Below are 23,382 nucleotides of genomic sequence, written 5' to 3'. Positions count from 1 at the left end.
AGCAGCCACATAGCTCAGTGTGGCAGATGTGACACAGCATTCTTAGCTCAGTAATTACCATTCTCTCCTGGTTTAAGCCCTTGGAACCAGGGGCAAAGCCTGCTTGAGAGATGGGCATTTGGGGAGCAGCTTTCTGCTCCTTTGAGTTAGAGCCTGCTCCTGCCTCCCACGCATGCCCTACATAGTGAAGGCATTCACCTCTGAAATTTTACAAAACACTTTTTTTGAAACACTTTTGTTTGTATCCCCATAAAGCAAAGCTTTTGAGCAAAAGGTTTTTCTGTGTCTCTCGAGCGAGCACTGAGAATAGACTCCAGCCTCCTGCTGCTGGGCATGAGTAACTCTTTATGTCCTCTTACCTTGGCCTCAATTTTAGTGACTGTTTAATTGGCAGATACTTGCAGGACATCTGAAAAGAATATGCACATCTCAGATATATCTTCCTTTGAGGGTCCTTGTTACCTCTGCTAGGCCTCTTTTGTTCCCTTTCTGTGTTGAGATCAAAGACCCACTGGGATGGAAATCCTGTGGTCTCTGCAAGGCAATGCTTTCCACATACTGTTATGCCTGAGAGAGGCTGCCAGCACACTTGCTAGATGCTTCCATGCCACAGCAAGTCTCTTCTGTAATACCTTCCATAGTCATCATCATTTAACAGCTTAAGAAGGTCTGATTTTGAAGCAGTTTAAATCTCAACAGTTTACACTGGCTTCTCCTGGATTCGTGGGTGCTCTTCCTGCAGGTAAATATAAGAACCCATTTTTATATCCATACCTACTGATGTGCTTTAACCTTAGCCCATTATTCACAGCCACATTTTCCTGCTCTCTCCCCTGGTGAATGTGGAGGGTCTCAGCTGCCCTCACTCAGCAGCTGATCTGCCTGACAGAGTGCTGTAACCAGCACCAGCTCCGTGTTTGTGCTGCATCAGGAGATTCTCCTTTGGCACCTGCCCTCACACTCACACATTTCACAGCAACCCTGCCTGACCCTGCCAGCAGCAGTGCAGTTCTGACCAGGTCAGCTGGTGCCCATCACATTTCTTTAATTACCTTCTGGCAGCTTGTTACATCCTGATGTCAGGAGAGCTTTCTGGTGCAAACAGAATAAACTGAGCTCAACATCACTTTCACATGCCTTTAAAAAGCCTCCTTTCATCCAGTATCACCCCTACATTCTCTATTAAACATGGCAAGTATTTAAAAAGTGAAATATTTTTCAGCCCTGAGAGATAGAAAGCCAGCCTATCTACAGTACTGTTTTCAGAAATACAATTTTTCATGATTCTTCATCTCTTACAACATGATTTAAGACCCTTAACAGTTTAAGACCCTTAACAGTTTTGAGTATTCTAATACTGCACTTTTACAGGAAGAATGCATCAGACTGGAAGGATCCACATTTAAAATGTACAAACAAAACCCACAAGACAAAAGACTTGTTCAAACACTTTTTATTAGTTAAAAAAAAATTCCACAATGCCTAGAGATCCCAAGTGCCAGTGCATATGGATGCAAGACACAGATTTGTGAGTCCAACAAAAATATACAAAGCAACTGGGAGGCCAGGAGGGAGGTTGGGAAAGACACACAGCCCAGTACACACCTGCACGTTACTTACAATTGAGGAGTCTGGCTTACATATATTGTATGACTGGTTTATGAGGCAAGTGCAAGACTACAGAGCTGAATGTAGTTAGTCTATGGACAGTGGGATTTTCCTGTTGTGGTGTCAGCTAATACTTCCATGTCTGCTCTTGGAATGGTCTCTTTTGAGCAAGAATTCCCTAACTTGATGGATCACCTCCAATTTCACCCTGTGAGAGAAGACAGGTAAGAAAACAGGTAAATAGTTGCAGTGGAAAACATAAATGAATAAATGTAGGAGAAAAATCAATGCTGACAGTCGCCATACAAAACCCCACAAAGAGCTAAAAAAAATGAGGACCATAGGTGATGCAGAAAATAAATGAATTATCCATTCCCTCTGGAAACCAGACACACTCCTGGTGTAACTCAGATCTCTGGGGAAAACAAGGGTGTGAATTCACATCTGGTGCAAGTCAAGTTAATGTGGAGCCAGGCTCCACTGGCAGGAGTGTCCTGCTTTGTGCTCCTGGGTCTGCTGCTGCCTGACCCAGCCTGACATCAGCACTGCTGCAGCCATGCAGCCACTGGGATTGTGGGGCCCATTTCTGGGACTGGCAGTGGGGTTGGTGGCTGGAGGAAGGTGAGAGATGCAAGATGAGACTTTTGGGAGCTTTGGGGACCATGAAAACAGCCTGAGCTTCAGAAAGGCTGAAAACTGTGGGGTTTGGGTGCATGCAGTACTTGTGGAAGGGACAGACAAAGGCCTTAACACTGAAATTGTAAAGGAAATACCACATGAGAAGCGTTTGCCCCTGTTGTCCATGTTGGACAAAAAGTCATCCTTGTTCAAGAGCTGAAATCAGCCCAGAGACAAATTTTTGACCCAGGGCTTCAAAAGAACATTGCAGGTAGAACAGTTAAAAATTAAATGAACTAATTTAAATACAGAAAAATCTACAGAAAAACTTGTTATCTAAATCTCTTCTAAAGCATGGCTGCAAACAGGAAAAAGCTATTCCATGTGATGACAGAAGCATAGGACAACATTAACTTTAATATGTGCATTTACACCCCAAAATCAACCCAAATCAGGCAGCAGTTTGCAATCTGTCCATCTGTCACTCATGGAAAATTCCCAAGATAAGGAAGTGGCGAAAACAAGAACAGATGAGGCTTTGGTCCAACAACTCAGGAAAGTGGGAACAGTGAGGGGCTCCTGGCATGGCAGTTCTAGAACCACAAGTGGCAAGGGGGATATTCTGCCAGGGGGAAGCCAGTAGCCCAGACAGAGGCAGGGTGTGGCACAGAGGGCAGTGGGGATGTGGCAGCACTCACCTCTCCTGCAGGGGCCCCCTCTCCCTCCAGCCTGGGCTGCTCGGGCGGCTGTGGCGGTGCCAGGTCCTCCTGCCAAGTCACAAGCAAGATGTTTGTCCTGGCTGCCACATGCAGAGTCATCACCCTAATCTTAGACAGGCTGAGCAACGTGGGGGTGAGCATTACACACACAGGCAAAATGGCAGCTTGAATAGATGGGAGATACTGCTTGAAATCCATTTTTGTTGTGCAGCTGGTTAGAGCAGATATCTATGAAAAAGCCAACTCAATTTCTTACAGCCTGGTTTAGGGTCTTTTTCATACAGAAAATCAGCTCTTTTTCTGTCATTAAGACCAGAGTTTTGACTCCATCAGTGTGAATAAATTTGGGAGCAACAAATAAATTTATGTATAGCAAGGCTATACCCAGCCTTTCCCCGCATTATCTTACCCTAAGCACTCATTGCATAGATTAAAATGAATTGGAGATACAGCAGTACTGTGGTGCTGTTAATGTCATGCTTCAGAAAAAATATCCTTATCAAAGGATAAGCTTTTCTTTTTGTTTGAGTCCAAGCATTTACTTAAGTATTTTGGGCTCTTCTAGCTACTTGCCTACATCTTTCAGCTACCTTCTTATTCACAGAAGAAGAGAAAATGTTGCATCACCAGGTAATTATGTTAAACACAATTTGGCCACATGAGAAGAGAAGACAAAATCCTGACCATACTGGATGTGCACAGGGGATGGAGAGAAAGCAGAAATGCACCTGGGTGGACTCAATAAGTGAGAGTAAGGGGAAGCAGAAATAGCAGGACTTCTGTAATTTTATTTGACTTCACCAGAGAACTCAACTAAAATTACAAAGCTTCTCTGTTCTCTTGGAGCACACATGCCCAGCAGCTCCCCTGAATGACCCTCACCCCACATGAAGTCAGGGCCACCATAGAGGGAACCAGAGACACATATATTATGGAAAGGAAAAGTCAACTTTGCATTAAGGCAAGTTATGAATTTCAATATTTTGGAAACACAGGCCACTATTTTGCTTGGTGCTGCTGCTGCTGCAATGCAAATCAATGTCCCTGCCAAACCTACTGTAAACAAAACTTTATGCTCCATGTGTTTAGGGTACTCTCTTTTCCTTTTCACACATGTCCTTACTTTCCTGTCCAGTCACAACTGCTCTCATCAGTAGGATAACATCCCTGCCATGCCCGCTGCTTTTTGGACTGAATTTGGGAAAAAAAGGTGATGTGAAGTAAAAACGAAAAATAGATGGAGTTACATAGATACAAGGTAGACGCCACGAAAATTTAATCTGGAAATTGAACTTCAGATCCATGTGTGGCAGCAAGGGGAGCCAGGAGGTGGAAGCACTGCAACCTGCTTGTCCTACCTATGGGCTTCCTGTTCTCCATGCAAGCTACTGTAAAATCAATCCACTGGAGGCAGAAAATAGCCAAAGTACTGAGCTGCAGCCCTGTACTGATATCTGTCACAGCTGCAGGCATTCCTTCATCTCCCTGCTGAGACCAGAGCTGATCAGTCTGTTTATGGAGAGCACCATGTGCTGCTGGTATCTCCAGATGAGAAGCACAGTGTGACCATCTTCTCCTAAGGAACATGCTCTTAACTTGCATAGCATTCTTGGCTGAAATGATTCTTGCTGGTACCAACCTGAGCTGTATTAAGCAAGCCCAGGTAACCAAATTACATCAAACTGCACATCATGGAAGCCAGTTTCTCCTGCAGGGAGACCTGCAGCTCTTCAGGAGAGGCCGCTGCTCTGATGGAGCCACTTGGTCACAGTGTTTCTGAGATAAGTCAGCTCTCCTGCTGCCAGCAAACAGCTCACTACTCTGAATGTATGGATGCTCATCCAGCCTCAGGATCCAGCCTGCAGCTTTAAAGCACTTTACATTTGCATTTACATTACACTTTGCATATCTACACCTTATAACTCAACAGTGCACATTAGGCCAAAGCAGGTAAATAGCTCAAATTGTATTTTGAAGATTTACAAACAGATTTTTGACTATTAGGTGGAAAGGAAAGAAACCTCCAATGGAAGCCACTGACAATAGCCACAACAGCAGGCAATTCATAGTGTTTTGCAGGTGGAGTTACCAGCTGCTGTGTGAAACTGTGAAGGTCAATCAAAGGCAGCTGCCTAAAGTGCTGAGCTGCATTGGGAAAACTGGGGAACAGCTCACAGTTACACAAGGACCAGTGCAGTGCACTCCATCTTTCACAGGGTATGACCACCTATTGTTCCTGTGGGAATGGAGCCTGGCTCTGGTAGATGTGAAAGAATCCTGGGAGAGGGACACTTTTCTCAGGACCACCCCAGGGAAACACCATCCAAGAGCAAGAGGTGGGCTGGAGAATCCCCGTTCAGCTATTGTGCTGCTTCTCACATCCCTTAGATCCTGCTCTCTGCCAAGACTGCTCCAGAAGGCTAAAAATCAACCATCTATTTTTAGAAAGGGAAACAACTGAGTTTCTGGAGGGTGTTTCTAGGCTGTGTTGGAGGAGCCAGCACAATAGCAGGATGAAGAGGTGTCAGGCTGTGTTAGGGATGGCGCTTCACAGCCCTTTTCTCACGCGCTTCCACCCTGCCCGGAATAGGGAGCAGGAGGTGAGGAAGGGCTGCATTCTTCAGCTGGGTGTTACCTGGCTGGGGATTTCAGGCACTGCTCAGGAAGACAATATCCAGAGCAGGACCATGTGGGGTAGGGGTCTCCACTTTGGACAAAGAGCCAGAAATTCCTGGGCACCAGCTCCAGCTATAACACTGACTCACAGAACAATGCTGGGCAAGAAACAAGGGGTGAAAACCCAACTTCCTTGGGGGGGGCAGAAAGAGTTTTGCCATTCCTTCAGTGCTCATCTCCTCATTAAAAGGGGAAACATTTTCTAAGCTAAAGGCATGTTGAAACCGTGAAACAATTAGTAATGCTCCACCTGCTCTTAAAGGGAGAGCCAAATATTTCCTCTCAGAAATTGTGTACTTTCTTAGAAAAAAAATATTTTAAATGGAAATAAAATTAAATATTTCGTTTGCTTTGGGCTATTTTCTTCTGGTTTTTGGTGGGCACTTGAATCTTTTTTTGCTAATGAAGAAAAAAAAGTGAAATACTTGAACATAATAGTTAAATGAAACACAAGACCTCAGAATTCCTTCTAAGAATAGTACACAAGTTTTTAAATATTTTGTGTGTTTAAAAATATATTTTATATAGAATATATACACCACAGGAGATCTCTCTATATAAAATACAATACTTCACTAAGATTATGAAACAGAGGTACATGTTCAGCTATCACTAATTAAAAACTCAATAAATTAAGTCCTGCCATTTATAAAAATATTCCTGTGTAATGGTAAGGGATCTTAAATAGACTGTACTATAGGCTTCTGGGTTCATATATTTTAAGAAGTTGTTTTAAAAACTGATTTTGAAAGCCCAGAAATACTGGAAGAAATTAGTTACAGTTTAATTCCTCAGATTTCTCATTTTCATAGGTTCTATGCAATTCTCCTTTTCAGCTCTTCAGCAATTGACTTGTCCACTGAGTTAATATATGAAGTAGAATTTATATTTTTTGTCTATATTATCTTGTAGGCCAGTGGGAGTTTTGTTGCTGTCCCCAAATTTTCGGACATTAACAATCTCACTAAGATTATTGTCCTTATATAACAGAGAAAGCAGTCCAGATATTGGATGCTGGAATATATTCATCAAATCTCAACAAATTCAGTGGCAAACAAGATTTCATCATCATCATCATCATCATTATTATTATTATTATTATTATTATTTTAAGGCTGACAAGCCAGAGAGGTTCACTGGCAGCCTAATGTGCTACAAATTCAAGGGCCCTCAAAGGGACATCAATTGCATAAGGTGGAGAGGCTCATCCTCCTGTAGTGCTCCTGACCTTGGGTGCTGGAGCAAACACGATGCTGCCTGGCAGCATCCCCAAACCACTCCCTAGGAAAGCCTCAGGCAGCCTGGCAGGTCCTGTGGACGAGCTGTCCTGGACAGGTTTCAGGCTGAGCACTCAGAGTGATGCCAACAGCTCTGACTAAGGGGTCAAGCCTTGATTAAAGTGAGTGGACCCACCAACAGAACAGACAGAGGGGCATGCAGGACTCCTGTCTTACCCTACAAATCCGGGTGGTCTTTTGTGGTGGCTTTGTTTTTATCCAGCTCACAGCCAGACTCTCTGAGAGTCTCCTGGGACTGCTTATACAAATGATACATATTTAACATGTATCCTATGGGATTGCAGGGGTACAGCCTTGAGCCATGGAGCATATCCATGATCTTGTAGGCTTTAAGGCTTCACCAGCGCCACTAACTCAGCTATTTTGCATGGGAAAATGTCTGCCTGAATGCACTAATGGGACTGAGAGGGGAGCACAGAAAAAGTGCCTGTAGGCAGAATGCCCCACTCTATGTTGCTTGTGTAGTCTCCCGTGCTCCATGACATGTGGAAGGCTACTACTGGGATGCATCACTGCATCAACTAACTACAGGGAAGCTTGAATACAAAGGGGAACAAGTTTATTCCACCTAATTGTTGGGTGGTTTGCCTGTTGATTTCCCTGCTCCTCCTGCTTAGCAGCTCTGCCTTTGGTGGCTTCTCAGATGCCCTCGGTTGCTCTCTCCTTGTGGCACTTGCCCAGCCCAATCTAACTTGGACAGGAAGGTCACTCAGTTTCTGCTTCTAATTCCTTCTGTGCAACAGACTGTCTCTGCATCAGAGGCATTGCAGGGTGTAAGTGAAGGGAGTCAAGGCCATGAAGAGCAGCCTTTCCCATACAGGATGTGCATTGTTATGAAAGAGATGAGCCATGGTGTGGGTGCGGCCATGTGCGCCAGGTCAGGTGCACAGAAACACCGTGATCCAGAGAACGCGCCCAGCGGTTGCACATGACTGACAAATGCTCATTTAATTACTGGGCTGAAGGAAAAACCAGATCAGACCCAATTCAAAGTGACAGAGTCACGAACTGACAACTAAATCATAAAAACTGACAGGACAAATAGATCTAAAGGGAAGATTTAGGTGGAAGGTGTATGGAAGCATCAGTTACTGGGGAAGTTGTTCCAAAGCCTGAGGGACATTTTGAGAGCGTGTGTATGTACATGGGCTTGTTCCAGCCACGTGGTGTCTGCATTGCAGCAAGCTCTCTGCTGTGTCATACAGACGAAGCATTAATCCTCTTCTAAGACAGGGATATTTAGTGGGTGGTTATCTCACTGGAATCTCCTAATGTCCACCCCAGGCATGGGGATGGGTGCAAAGCCACAGACAGAACACACTACTGACTGCTTTCATTCATTTTTGTATCAGAAAAAATTGTGGAGGGTTTATAATCTCTTAATTTACAGATTTTTTAGCTGATACTTAAAAACTCCCCCAAATGAGTAAATTCTTTCTTGTACTCAGCAGTGACCAGGTCAGTGCCAAAGCCCTATCAGGCAGTGCCAGCACAACTCAAGGTTGTTCTCATCTGCTTGGCACCCCTCCATAGGTGTAGGGTTACTTCAGGCCCATTTCCTTCTACATGGCTCTGAGTGCTCCCCCCAAGGACGGTGAGGAACAGCAGCCTGCCAGGGTGTCTACATTTCAGTGCCTGCTGTGATGCAACAAAGGGCTGAATTCTTTCCCATGGCCAAAGTCACCATCTGATACACCTGCACCCCATGGCTATCCTGAGCAAAACTTACCCCAAAACCCATAGAGTACCTCCCTCTGTCCTAATGTGTGCCTGCCACTGATCCCAGCTGTCAAATGCACAGACTAAATGTCAACGAGCTCTCAGTAATTGATATTAATACTGGCAATGGCCAGCTGGGGACATGCCTTCTAGGTCACCGGAGTCCCCAGCCCCGAGTCACCCCAAGCTCAGTGCCATGCATTCACAGATCCCTGGCACTTTGAACAGCCCTTCTATAGCAGGGAACAACACTGGAGATAGTTAAAAACCCAAATAAGATGTTGGCAAGTGCTCTGTGCAATTAGAAAGAGGGAGGATAGTATGGAGCACAAACAGGTCTCAAGACTGGATGCTCTCTCAGACTTCTGGGGCTGAAATGCTGGTGATTATTCCAGGACTGCAGGATTATAACAGTGGATATTCACTGTTTAAACATTTAAAAGCTATGCATTATCACTCTTAGTGTATCTCCAGTGGGTCTCCCTCATGCATTACAGTGCCTGGTGCTGCTATTGGCAGACTCTGGATGTATTTCCATTAGCAAATGGTGTAACATGACAGGAGCAGTTCTGGAGAAAAAACAGCCAGTGCTGAGAGCCCAGCACAACTCCTTACACTCCTTTCTGGGCCCTCTCTCTGGAGCAGCTTTGGCTCCATGGCAATTATCTATTAGCAGTGGGGATGCACTCAATGTGCATGTGGAGCCAAATCTTCTGTGTCTAGCTGGATCTAAAAGGTGTCTAGCTACATGATAAAGTATGGTGAGTATGAATAAAAGATTTGTACTCCTAAGCTGAACTAATCCAGCAGAACAGATGAACCCTCTTTCACAGAAACAAATGTTTTTCCTGCATTTTTTTGTCCTGTGATTTTTCTTGTTTTTCTCCTCCTGTTTTCAGTCTGCTGCCTCAGCACCTCTGCTATTTGGCATGACACTGTATTCAAAGCAGTTTCCTGGCTCCGTTTAGTCTGCCCTTTGGCATGTGACACATCCTAATTTTTTATTTCTTCATCAATCTCCATTTTAAGTCTAAGCAATTGGACATCAGAAGCAATGGAAGACATCAGAATGACAATTCAGATGCTCTCTGGAAAACCTGCACCGGTTTAAGCTCTGAAATTAGCCGTAAATGGTAGCTGTCAGTCTTTGAGGTGGGGTTCTCACTTAGGAGGAAAGGAGAAGAGGATTGCTGCTGCTCAGTCCTTGCTGGAGGGGAGACAGCTTGCTATCTGCAGCCAGGATTCCTATCATCAGCAAATTCCTCACTCTTCTGGGTCAATCACCCCACGGTCAGTCAAAAGGTAGGAAGGGGTATTCTGGCCCCATGGAATTAGGAATCACAGTTTGCACTCCTGCAGCCTAACTGCTGCTCCCAGTGGGAATAGAGATTAAATTTATCCCAAGGGTTTAGCAGAACTCCTGTATCTGCTCTTTTCACATGCTTTCAGGAGGACATTTTGCGTCACTTGAAGCTGCTGTTCTCTTTTGTTAGGCTATTCTCTCAGGATTTATATGCGTGTAGAAGTTTTGTTTCACATCACAATGTGTTTATGTGCAGGTCAGGAAATTAATCAGCCGACTATCTGAACAATTAAAACAATTTTGGCCAGCCTGGCTTCGCTTTGATTCTGGGTTTGGGTTTGCTGTGACTCATAAAGCTCATGTGGCCATCAACAGCACAGATACACTCTGAGGAGGGGAAAGAGAAGGGCTTACCAAAGAGCTGCCAAGTATTGGCCTCCTGCTGTACAAATGGGTGCTGTTTGTTACCAAAGCATCCTCTCTAATGATCAACACTGCCTTCGTCTAAGGAACTGTTCTGCTCCTTCAGACTCCCTTTAATCCCCTCACTTGAAGCAGCCCCGTTCATCAAATTAGGCTGGAGGACAGAAGATACCTTGTCTGAATCTGGCTTAATCCCTACACAATTTGGGTCACACGGCCTTTTATCAATAAGCACTTGGTTGTTGTCAAACCAGCATGAAGCAGAGCAGCAGGGTCAGGCTTTCTGCTGGAACCAGGCTGTGCCTGGCTTGCTGCTGCCCTCTTCTGCCTCCGGAGCTGCCGTGGCCAGGGCAGGCCTGTGCATCCCGCCAGCACCGCACAGCGGTGAGGGCAAGTGCAGGCTCCTGTGCACATCCCTGAGCTCTGACTCAGTCCAGATGCTCACTGCTGCCCACACACATTTCTACTCAAGCCCCTGGGGAAAATGCTTTTCTACATTCGTAAGAAAATGGAGAGCCAGACTGTTGTCAGCAGTGCCCACTGACGGGACAAGAGACAATAGGCACCAAGGGATGAATGTGTCCATCTGAACAGAAGAAAACCATTCTCTTTTTCCTATGAGGGTGGTCAAACACTGGCACAGGTTGCCCAGGGATATTGTGGAGTCTACTTCCATGGAGATTTTCAAAACCCACTGGGACAGTCCTCTCTCAGTGGCCCTAAGGGGATTGGAGTGGATGATCTCAATGTGTCCCTTTCAAACTAAATGATTCTGTGACTACATTAGGCATCACATGATAATATTAAGTATTATACAAAAGCAGATATTGCTGAAAACCTTTCATGAAATAAGTAAAACCATCAGCTGTAAACGTTTGCAGGTTAATCCAAAGGCTCTTCTGCCCTGCCCATCATAGAACAAACAAACACACCTTTTTTACAACTCCTGTAGTGGCCACGATGGTCTCTGCTCCTTCTACAGTCTTGTTTGCCACTGTGTTCACACTGGCTACTACAGCTTCTCCCACCACGTTGGCCTGCTCTTTGGTCTTCTCAGCAACTGCAGTTTCAACAAAAGCAGAAAAGTCAGCAAACCAGACACTGCCAGCAGGCTGCCAAATTCCCTGGGATGACAAATGATTGCATTGAAGTAAAAGAAGAAATTAGCCCTGGTGCAGTCCTTGTTTGGACTTTTTAGATGAGATCACGTCTGAATTTAGACTGTGTATGTGAGGATTTCTGTCTGGCACAAAATGCTCCTTTGTGGGCAACCAGAGAATGAAAAATTCACTGCCAGATACTAAGAGACAACAGTGTAAATAAGGTATTTTGCATTGCAGACTGTGAATGACCTCTTGCAGGTTACTTTCTGTTTGATTTAATACCCCTTGGCAGAAAACAGCAATAGTTATGAAATCCACCAGGCAAAGGATCCATTCATCTTCCTTCAGGACAGTCCATATGGCTGCTCATCCTTGGAGTTGGGGTTACCCTAGAAGGGACCTTTAGGTCCCTGACTCTGCAACTGCCTGGCAGGACCCTCCCAAAGACCACAGTTTTGGCCAGACAGGATCTGATGCAAGTAAATCCTCTCCATGTGCTGGGCTGTGCACCTGACATTGTGAAATATCTAAATAGCTGTGAATCATCCCAGTCTGCCAAGTAACCTGTGTTAGATTTTTTCTGACCTACTCTACTGATTAAATATTTTCTCCCACCTGTGTCCACTGCAAATGCCAGACCCTGAACCATCATTCCTGGCAAGCAGCCTCTACTCATCAGTAGGAAGGTCAGGCAGATCAGTGGTATCCCACAGGGACCTCCCACTTGGCAGGGGTGACAGCCTTCCCAAGAGGTCTAACAACCACCACAGATTTCCACAACCCTCTTGGGCTGTGCTCTTACCTGAGGTCACACTTTGCACTACTCCCTCCTTGGTCTTGGTGCCTGTGAAAGGAAACACAATCCATCAGTGCTGCCTGGAAATTACACCCTGACTTCTGGACACAGATGGTTTCCTGCTCTCAGGAAGTGCAGTGGGGAGCCAAGGTCCTGCTGACACCTCCTGCTGAGACACAAACCATTTGTAGAGTCAGAAAACAGAACAGCTTCCCTCCACAGTAAAGCCAATGAGTATCTTTGTGTTGAGGGTTGGAGAACTTCAACAGCAAATTCTCTGGAGATGCCTAGACCTGAAAACCTTGATTACAAAAAGTTGTCCCTGCAATATTTCCAAAATGAGCAGTTGAGTACTGGTAAATCAACTTTAAGCTACTTGTAAAAATGACTGTAAATAAAATCATCTGGCAACATCTCACCTACTTCACTGTTGCAAGAGAAGAAGTCACATCCATGACTCTCCCCTGCCTTTCAGCAGGATGCTTGGCTGCACTGGTCATTTAAAGTCTCATTCTATACTACTAATAAAGACTCTGGAGAAACCTGAGACTGAATTTACAGAACCACCACCTACCTCCTACATACCTACTTACTAGATTCCCTGTTTGGTGCCTCAGCCTAGGCTGCAAGTGCCTGCTCCCAGCAATGCACAGAAAACAGATGGTTTTATCTCAAATTATGAAAATACACCATATGTATGCTTACATTGTAATTTATCTCACTGTTCTCAATGCAGAAAAGCTAACAGGATGTGAAGGCATTCAGTTTGCAACACAAATAGCCCTGAGGAATAATTAATCTCTGTGATTTTCCTCCATGCTTGAAGTGACAAGCTATATATCCTTTGTACTTGATATTGCTGCAGATAAGTTAAATCATATGGTACATGGGCAGCCCCTATGGTAACTAGGTGCTTTACACACTAAAAAAATAAGGAATCAAATTTATCTCTCCTGGAAGTTAAATAAACACAAGCCAAAATATTCCACTGGCCCCACTTTACTGTATATTGCAAATCATCTGCACCTGTACAGCTTCTCTTCAGGTTTCCCATACTGATACAACAAAAGGATTTCTATGGCCAACTATCAAAATGATAAAAAATGGACAACAACCAGGCAGATTTTTGACTCCATGATAATGGAGCATCCACGGGTGTGGTGGGAGAAACCAGTTACAAACCACAGCTCATTCTCATTAACAACAGCCTGAGAAGCAAAACAGGTGCAGTGCCCTGATAACAACAGCCCAGCTCAGTGCTGTTTTGCCTGATACATGGTAGGTATTATTGAATGTAATTCTCAATTGTTGATTTATTTTGGTGGTTGCGATGCCTGCCTGGGGCAGAACAAAGCTGTTCTACTACAATATGCCCTCAACATTTCATTCCACCCTCCCAAACTGTCTAAAAGGTCAAGAAATGAAATCTTTGTACCTTTAACTTGTTACTGCTGTAAGCTGAGTTCCTAGTGATGCACATGATACATGTGAACTGCTGTGAACTGGATTTAATGATGGTGCCCATGATACACAAACGTGCAGAAGCACAGCACTGAGCATGGCAGGTGCAAGTCTCAAGCCATGAATGTGAGCCCCTGAATGGGCCAAACACACAAGGTTCAATTCAGACACCATCCTGCTTCGTTTTCCCTCCCAGAAGCATTGCAAGAAAAGACTGCCACAATATTGATTTGACATACATGGTTGTCTCATAACAGACTCAGATCCTCAAGCTTAGCCCTTTGCTAGGTTTTGGTCAAACAGCAGCTGATAGGTAAGCAAAGTACATGATTGGCTGTACTAGCCTTTCATGCCTTTGCAGTTTTGCAGTAAACACACTCAGTGAGACAAGAGCTGCAGTGTTGTACGTTTTTTGCCAGACTTTTAAGGTGACTATCTGGGCTCAATTCTTTTACAGGGAAGAGGAATGAGCAGGTGCTATATTTGCAGACCAGAAAGGAGGGATGCAGCTAGAAGGAAAACATCTGAATCCATTTCATGACAGAAGCAATGTCATTGGGAAGAGTCACTGCTGCAGCCTGGGGAGAGCTCGCCTCATCCTCTCAGCCCAGCCACACCCGATGACTCAGGCTCCCATCCATTATGCACCGCATGAAACCCGACCCACCTTCCGGCAGCACTCCTGCCAGCAGCCCGCATCTGTTGAATCAGAAAGCAATCACCTGATGCTCAATCTCATTTCACTCATTAGTCCTTGCCCGCAGCTTGTGTACCCAGAATTTAAAGTTCATGCATCTTGCCTCTTCTGAGTGCTGTGAGTCATCTGCAAGTGCTTTGGGACCACCAGGGTGTGACAGAGGTGGTAGAGTGCTATGCCCTGGGAGAAGGTCTAGAGTAGAGAGGGATATTTTGATGTGCATTAAATCCTGCAGGAATCACTCAGTTTAAACATAGCTTGGTGTGTTGGGACTTTCTGCAACACACGGTTGAAAATCCCTCTGGAAAACTGGAAGTGCATTCTTTGCTGAGGCTTCCTGAACTATAGCATTAAACAGTGCTAATGACTCAATACTCTGATGCAGCTTTGCATTAAATTCATTAATTAACTTCCCCATCACTTACACCTCTATTCAAACCAAATTAAAAACCAGAGCCTACTGAACCATCTGCTGGATCCACACTAACCATGGCAGGGATCTCCTGATACCTTGGCACACTCAGAGGCTGTTGGAATTTGGAGTGCAGATGGTGATTCCACCAAGCACAGAGGTGACCCATGATACAGGATTCCTCCCTCTCCTTTTGTGCCCTCTCTTCTCTACCCCACAGGTTCAGCAAGGGCAGGGGCACCGCATTGCAGGCTTAGCACAGGAGGGAGGCATCTCCTGCCTGGCATGGGCTGTGGGAGCTGAACCTAGATGGATCAGAGGGGGGACGAGGTAGCCACAGTGTCCCAGTGGTGCTGTTCACTCCAGACAGATGCCTCTGAGTGAGTATTATTTTCTTCTCCTGAGCAGCAGCAAGTGACTCACCAGACGTGGTGGTTGTGCTCAGACATTTGGAATCCTCAGAGAATTAGCAATGAGTTAACACAAACCTGAACAAAAGTCAGGGATCCACTTCCTCCATCCTAGGCCCTGGGGATTTTGTTCTCTTTCCTGAAGTTCTCAAAAGACCCTTGAGGTTCAATACAGTATTACTCTCTCCTAGCATCCAAAAATTCAAGTGTCATCACCTAATGCTCTAGATGAAGCTGCTGGGAGAGGGGTCTGCAAGGGAAGAAGCAAGGAAGGAACAGTACAGATTTACTGTTCATGTGGCATAGAGTGACAAAAGGCAGCATGAACAACATACTAATCACTCCAGTTTTAACCGATATACCACACCTCCACCTTTTCTGGCTATTAAAACAAAACCCCTGTTTTCTGAGCTAATTAGCATCTGGTCTTTATTTTTCCTGCCTGTGAAAGACTGAATTTTCCCTAAAGGGCTGAGCTTCCCAACAGGAACTCAATCAGACCAAGGCAAAGCTCTGACCGGTGCATGAGAGAGCAGGAACCAGCCGTATACCAACAAACCAAACCAATAAAAGGAGAAAGCACTTAATCCTCATCTTGATCCTTATTTGATCCTCATTCAGAGATTAAGGTTTCAAGGATTTCAGTTTTAGGCTCATAGAAAACTTTATTGAAAAGATTACAATCTCCTAAAGAGACGTCTTGGCTCAACAATGAAAACCAGGTCACAGTATGGAGCTGTACAATGTGACTGAAAAGAGATGTGAGAAATTACGTATAAAAACTCTGAATAACCCCAGCACAGCTCAGATCTGGAAGCAGGTGGAGCAGTAATGATGCCACAATGTGACACCCACTTGTCATTTCTTAGACTGGTGTTTCACTTACTGTAGTTAGTTTAGTTATTTACAGGAATGCTGCTTACCTTTTTTCTTGTGGGTCAGCTTCAAATTGAAATGTGAACTGTTACATCCATTCATTTCCAGCATGTCAATAATTAAGTATTTAAGAATTCAAGATAAAAACATGATCAGACCTGCTACATACAAATTTTCTATTTAATTTGTAACATACAAATATATATCTATAGCTATTGGCAATAGAGCAGTTTTAAATATAGTAGCCAAGTACAGCTGTGGATGTTGCAATAGGATAGCAGGAAGAGCCTGCATGTAAACTTTCCTACAAAAAGAAACACTCCCACATCCAGCAAAAATAAAGAGCTGTGTGAAAGGCAGTAATCAGCAGTGAGATAATCAGTCTTGGGAACCTAAGACTCTTTAGTTTGTATTATATGGAGTATCTGACCATCCAGCCATATAATTGCATGTGCTAGATAAGTGGAGATAGTGGGTTTCAAGGGTGACCTTGAAAGGGGAGGTTTCAGCCCATTAACTGTGAAAGAGGTCTCTAGGCAGGACATCATGCACACTGTTTTCCAGATCCTATTCTTTAGGCAAAAGGAATTTGGGTGTTTCTTGTAAAGCAAGATTAATGAGTGCATGGGCAACGAAAGAGGTCGATGAACAGGAGAAGGATTCCAGGGCAAACCCATTTGTTTGTGGGGAAACAGATGCATCCTGCAATCCCCTCATGCTAACACTGTTGGCTCCTCTCAGGGACCTCCTCAGTGAGTCCCTCCCAGTGTGGAGGTGAGGCAGAGACTGGCAGTGCTCGTTTGCCTGGAGAGTGCCTGACTCACCCTGCAAACAATCAGTGAATGTCAAACAAACCTTTCACCTGGGCACCTGCTCCTTAACATCATTCTGCCTTCCCTGGAGTCGTGGTTTCTATGTCTAATGTACAGCTAGGGAAACTGAGGCGTGGGGAGGCTGTTGTACCCCAGGTTTACACAGCAATTCTGCTGAGCTCAGGATCTTATCCAGACTATCCTGCTAGTCACTCTCAAGCTTCAGCCACAATATCATTTCCCCAGACTTTCTCAGAGACAATCTATGCAGCTTTTCATGCTCAAAAGTAGATCAAAACTAGTTCTCTCTTACCTACATACATTACCCCTTCTTTGGTCTTCTCTGCAGCCTCTGTCACTCCCTGCTTGGTCTTTTCTGCAGCAGCCACCACACCTTCTTTAGCAATGGAGAAACCTTTCTTAAAGACATCCATTCTTGTTGCTTGTTAGGGTATTATCTGGGATGATCTGAATGAGGGAGCAAAAGCAGCAAAAAGCACCTCAAGGCTGGGACTGCGAGATGCAGCCTTACCCTCGGCAGATCTCAGCTTCTCTGGCAGGCTCTGCCTTTGCTCTTCCTCCTGTGCTGGATGAAGGCAGTGTGGCAGAGCTCACAGCCCTCGCTGGCTCTTATTGATGAAGTGTGCTGCAGTGTAGCCAATGCCTGTGTACAGCTGATACTGAAATATTAATGATACGGATCTGCTTGGGAGCTTTAACAAGGGAGGGGGAGAGGAGGACGATGACAGCGGTAGGTAAGGAGCTGTCTGGAGAATTTCCAGACAGAGAGAGCTTTTAAAATGTACTGCAATGCTCTCAGTGAAGAATGGTCTCAGTGAAGAGGGAGACTTTAGCAGAAGAGCTGAGTTCCTGAAAGGGCATCTCCCCGAGGCTGCAGCAGGAGCCAAACACCAGGAGCTCTCCTGGACCCCAGAGGGTGGAGAGCATGGAACACTGACAGTGTTTGTAGCAAACAAACAGGGTCAAGGTTTCTTAGTCTGGCAGTTACCAGAACCCAGCCTTCACAAAATGGTAGCAAGAAATTTAGTAAATCCTGAGAAAAAGGGAACCAGCTATGGCTTGATGCTCAGGTGAAGCGAGCTTGAGGTCCCACCTGCTATGTTTTGTCAAGTGTGAAGTCATTCTTTATAAATTGTGGGGTTTGCTCAGCTGTACATCCCATTACAACACTTCATTTCTGAAAAATCAGATGCCTGTTGGGGGAAATCCTGTTTCCTATTTGTTTCTCTGAGTTGCTGTAGACAGAGCCCTGCTCTGCCGCCGCAGAGTGAGACAACATCTCACACCAAACACCATCCCTCACGTCAGAGCTGGTGCTGCAGAGCACAGCAGGGTGAGAACAGCCAGCACAGACCTGGCTGGGGAAATCTTACAGAGGAACCATCCAGCCTCAAGGCCTGGCTAGGAAAAAATACCAAAACATGGTCATGAATCACAGTTGGATATCCTAATGTACTTGCAGTTAAATTCAAGTTAAAGTGTTTTCTGAAGTAGATCCTAGGTGGCCCAAATCAGTTATTTCCTCATCAACAAAATGAAGTTCAGTGCTAGCTGTGAAAGCAATTGCTGGTGCAGCAAGGTTTTTTTTTTTAATAGTGCCAGATGTGAAACTGTGGAAGCCACATTGCATCAGCCTTTGAGCCCAAAGCATGACCTGCTTTGGCTGTTTTTCTGCACCAGGCAAACAGAATATGAAATTCAGAGGCTGAGCTGCATTTTGGAAAGGTAGCATGCTACAATGTCATGAAGTGCAGTGGTCTGCAAGCCACTGCTGCCACAAGTTATCAGCCTGGAAGTGTCAGATGGGCAATGACTACACAGAAAAAAGTCTGAGCAAAAAATGTTGTATCTGTAGGTGCATGCAGACATGTACACTAACAGTTCTTACTGTGGAACTAAGAATAATTCTTCAGTTTTCGGAAGTATTTTTCTTACCCCATACTGAAATTATTGAAAAGTTGTTGATCTGGGAAATAACATATACAGTTCTTAATCCTTTTCTCACAAATAAGTCTCCTTACTTACAAATGAAGAACAAATTTCCATCTTAACATAAAGGAGCCAAATCTCCGTCAGACTAATGAATTTATCAATTGTTAATTTAAAAAAGTGCAGGAATCACAGGAAGGCCAGCACAGAATACCAATTATTATAGGAGTTCACATAGTTCCAGAATGCTGCAGCAAGAAGTGGAAAAGGTTTTTCTTACCATCTGTCAAAATTCCCCCTAGGTGGTTGTTGCTATGGCTGGTGCTCCTTCCTGCTCCCAAGGTGCTCTCAGATTGAAGATATCTGCACCTTACTGTGCCATACAACAGAGGTTTAACCTTGCTGCTCCTGGAGCCAGTCACAAAACTGCCATTGATTTCACCAGGCACGGGCAAGAGTCTTGTTTTAACTACATTTATTAAAAAAAATGAATTTACCATCTTTGGGAATTGCTCCAGGGCCTATTTACTTTTTCACCATACTTTCAAAGACCATTAAAGGAGAGCACAGACATTCCTAGGGTTATGAGTTTTACTGGTATTTTCAGGAGAACACCAAGGCTGATAAGGCTGAGTGGGAAGGGTATCTTGATTTTGTTCAGCTATTGTTCTGTCATTGTGATTTGTACAATTCAATTTTACGTATTTTGCATTGCTATAAAAGGTAATAAATACATGAAATATCAAGCCATCCTGGGATGTGAAACATGAATCATCACCAGATTGAATTAGCCAATACTCAAGTGGGATACTCCTTTCCTGCCTTCTCCTGTCCCAATGACCTTGGAAAGGGCTTACAAGACATATTTCAATGCTGTTGGATCCCTCCCAAGCAGCAGGCAGTTTGCACAGGCATTGTTTTACCTTGAAACCTTTTTAGGAAAGCTCTGAACTCAAGACAACATCGTAGGCAATCTATACAGGGCAAGCATCCACATTGGCTCCTCAATGTTTGCCACCTTCAGGTGACTGCAGGATCCTTCCACTCAAAGCAGAGGATTCAGTCCCAGCTTGTTGCCAATCCTACCTCAGACAAAACTAACAACAAGAGTTAACACAAGCCACCTTGGCTTTAAGATTTTGCTAGGGACTTAACTTTCTGCCTGGTAAGGTTTCCTCCTTTGTATCAGGTAAGATATCAGCAGAGAAAGGCCTCCAGCAGGCAATTCAGAGATCCCAAGTTCCTGTCTCACCTGGCACAACCTCTTTTTCTCTGTTTTCTGCCTTGCAACACTAGGAGAAGCCAGTTAAGATATATCACTGTAAACAAATCTGTAACTCAAAAACATTTGGCTGATCTGCATAATACCAAAAGAAAGCCTTGTCTTGACTTGTGCAATGACAAACCATCCACTTGCTGTTCATTTAAAGTTTGAGTTCTGGCTGCTCAGACTTGGTTATTGAGCCTCTTGCTGGATAACAGCAGAGTTTCTTGAAACTTCCCCTAAAAGGAGCAGTTCCCCACCTCTCATGTGCCTCCACCTGTCCCTGGGTGTTGGTGGCTGACACCTGGAAGGAAGCAGGTCTGTGCAATATCTGCCAGCAATTCTGGAACATGGGCAAGGAATTCTAACTCAAGTCTACCTATTCCCAAAGCACTGATCCAAGGCAAAGTAAAGAATGCAAAGCAGAAATCACCATTCCCTGTCCTCTACGGTCTTTTTCTTTGTGCCTGCAACAGATTAAACAGGATTTTACTTAATTTGGGTCTCTTCCTTCTTGAATTTTCCCAGTTGGGAGCTACTCCATCCATAAAGGCTTAACCTTGTCCTTTAACAATGAACTTATGCTGGAGACTAACAGCTGACAAAGTCATTTTGCTGGATGAAAGGAGTGTCATTTGGTCATATTCTATTAAAGTATACTTAAATTGTGTATGATATTGTTTGAAAGACAGGTAAGGAAAGGAAAGACAGACTGCTTTGTGGCTGGTAAATATCCTTTGTTGAGGAAGTTATTTTATGGAGAATAATATTAACATTAACAGGATCCAACCTTGCTATATATAAACAGAAATCCTTCCTCTCTCTCTCCATTTATGAAAACTTCAAAATGCAGAAAGGAGAAATGACACAGATCTGTCATTTCCATGCCCTAATGAAAACAAGCAGTTGTCTGACATCCTATGGCAAACAGTTTAGGACTTGAATCCCTGCATGTATGTTTGCATAGGTAATGAGCTAATTTCCTTAGCCAGGGAATGAATAAGCCAGGGACAAGGCATTTTTCAGGAACACACACAGGGATGAGCCACATGCAGCACACAGAGTGCTGCCAGTACAGAGATCTTCCGTGACTGATCTCTGCTGTCAAACACCACTGAGAGCTTTTGAGCAAACCATTAAAAATACAGGCAACAAGAATTCATCTTCTCCCTCTGACGGACAGACCAGCAAAAGGAATTGCTCTCTAGCCCTGCAGTCCCCTCCTGACACTCTTCTCCCCGTGCTCTCTTCCTCCAGAGCAGCCGCACACGCATGAGCGCGCATCGGCAGCAGGCGAGGGATGAGACAGCATTTTCCAGATCTAAATCCCAGGGCCTAATGAGAAGCTATCCCCTTGCTGTGCAGCTATCAACAAAACTGTCTTCCCAGACATAAAATCTTTTCAGTTATCCAGTCTGCTTCAGAGATTAGAAACTGGGATATAAGAATCTAAAGCAACACCTGCTTTCCATCTTTTCTTGATTTTTTAAACATTTTTTCAAGGATTTTTTTTTCTTTTTAAATACACAGATTTATAACTTAAGTCTATAATTAAGAGCTTTACAGAGTAGGCAGTGAATCTGGAAAGACAGAAAAGAAACAAACAAATTTATCAGATTCTATTTAGTCAAAACTGAATTTCTAAGGGCTGTTTCTCCAGAGACATGCTGACTGGAACAGCCAGAGTGTTTGCTTCCCAAGTACAGCCAAGCCATTTATCACACAGGCCATTGATCAAACACATTGTTTGGCATTGTTTACTCCAAGCTTGCCCACCTCCCATCCATCTGCAGCTGCAGGGCTGACCCTAAACAAAAGGAAAGGGGCCGAGATTTTGTACCTTAAGCAGATTACCCAGGAGATGGTGCTGGCATCTGATGACTTGGTTGTGGAATTGCAAACAGGACGCTGCATTCTTGGGGAGGGCAATATCAGAGGGGGTTAAGAGCTGTGTTTAATGGAAGTGGTTAGAATTACCAGACAAGGCAAGAGCACTCCTGACACTTACTGGCAAGATCCCAGGACATAAGTGATTGATCCAGTGTAACTGGCAATATCAACTCTTTAAAGGCTAGTTTGAAGTCTGAAGAAGTTTGAACACTTTGAGGAACTGCTTCCTAGAAATACTTGGAGAAAAAATATTTCCATGAATAAGAGCACAAGGGGGAAAAAAGTCACTAGTGACTGGGGATGAGGAGTGGAGAAACAGTATCTTATGGCTACCTGTTCTTAGAACCACTAAAAACTTGTGAGAACCACCAGGGCATCTCCAAAGATCCCCACCCCCTATGAGTATAACATCCCTTACTGAATGGGTTTTGAGGATATTTTTGGAGTGACACTTCACTATAACACTTCTCAACACCACTTTCCAAATTATCTTTTAAATTGATTTAACTCACCCATGTTTTCATTACATCAGTGGTACCCAGCTCTGTAAGGTACACCAACACCAAACTAGGCAACTGAAGGGTGACTAATAATCTACTGACGTTAGGTGGTGCACAGATGTCTTTCTCATCTAGAAAGTACCTCCTAGAAGACACTGACCTCAGAAAGCAAGGAGCAGGTTGTTACAGCAAATATATGTCTGTTTTCCCTGGTTCCATGCTGAGGCTCACATAAACATAAACAAACAGACAAAAACCACAAAACATGTATCTCATTCCTGAGTAGGTACACGCCTCATACCTGTTCCTCTACAGATATAAAAGAAAACTTAGAGCTCCTTCTGCCAGCAAATCTGATGCTTTGAACCAATAGCATAACCTGAATGTGTTATTCAGGTACCACAAAATATAACAGCTGTTACACAAAAATCTCAACTGCTGTTCAGTAAGGAAGTTCCTTTGAAAAATGAATGCCTTTCATGTGTTCATGGTAGCATCCTATGCTATGCCTACCACAAGGAAAGGGACTTTGTCCCTTGCCTCGCTCCATATTTAGCATCTTTCATAACCACTACCAAAAAACCACTGTGCTAAATTATTAACCTGCAAATCTGTGCCTGCTGCACCCACAGGGCAGCACCATTACAAAGGTACAGAGAACAGGTCCTGGCACCTGGAGGGGTAGCAGATGTTCTGAGCCAGGAGGATGGCAGAGAAACACTGCCCATCACTTGGGAGGGATCACACCCATGAAGAATGACTTCAATTCCTGCAGCACCCCTCACTTCTCTGCAAGCCAGGATCTCACTGCAGGTCAGGCTATAACCCTGTTGCTTGTTTTGTCTCA

General features: G+C 44.3%; 1 protein-coding gene across 1 annotated transcript; it reads right to left on the bottom strand.

Annotated features, from left to right (window-relative positions):
• Positions 1-1,436: 1,436 nt before the first annotated feature.
• Positions 1,437-17,585, bottom strand: SNCG (synuclein gamma). The gene is made up of 5 exons (XM_071438707.1): positions 17,245-17,585; positions 12,270-12,311; positions 11,297-11,424; positions 2,925-2,993; positions 1,437-1,816 (listed from the first exon to the last, which is right to left on the bottom strand). Exons 1-5 carry the CDS (start codon positions 17,363-17,365, stop codon positions 1,787-1,789), a joined length of 390 nt encoding a protein of 129 aa, XP_071294808.1. The 5' UTR covers positions 17,366-17,585; the 3' UTR covers positions 1,437-1,786.
• Between the last annotated feature and the right edge of the window lie 5,797 nt (positions 17,586-23,382).

This window comes from Agelaius tricolor, unplaced genomic scaffold (genome assembly GCF_023055355.1).
Source record: "Agelaius tricolor isolate 1412-34295 unplaced genomic scaffold, bAgeTri1.0.p SCAF_13, whole genome shotgun sequence".
NCBI classification, from domain to species: Eukaryota; Metazoa; Chordata; class Aves; order Passeriformes; family Icteridae; genus Agelaius; species Agelaius tricolor.
This window is presented reverse-complemented; position numbering and strand designations above follow the sequence as displayed.

Bases quoted from the DNA above. Each gene is read 5' to 3' on its own strand.
- SNCG (XM_071438707.1), bottom strand. From the start codon at position 17,365: ATGGATGTCTTTAAGAAAGGTTTCTCCATTGCTAAAGAAGGTGTGGTG. The intron at 12,312-17,244 runs GTAAGAGAGAAC...TTCCTTTCACAG, and splicing joins AGAAGGGGTAATGTATGTAG to GCACCAAGACCAAGGAGGGA. The intron at 1,817-2,924 runs GTGAGTGCTGCC...CTTCTCTCACAG, and splicing joins AGGGGGCCCCTGCAGGAGAG to GGTGAAATTGGAGGTGATCC.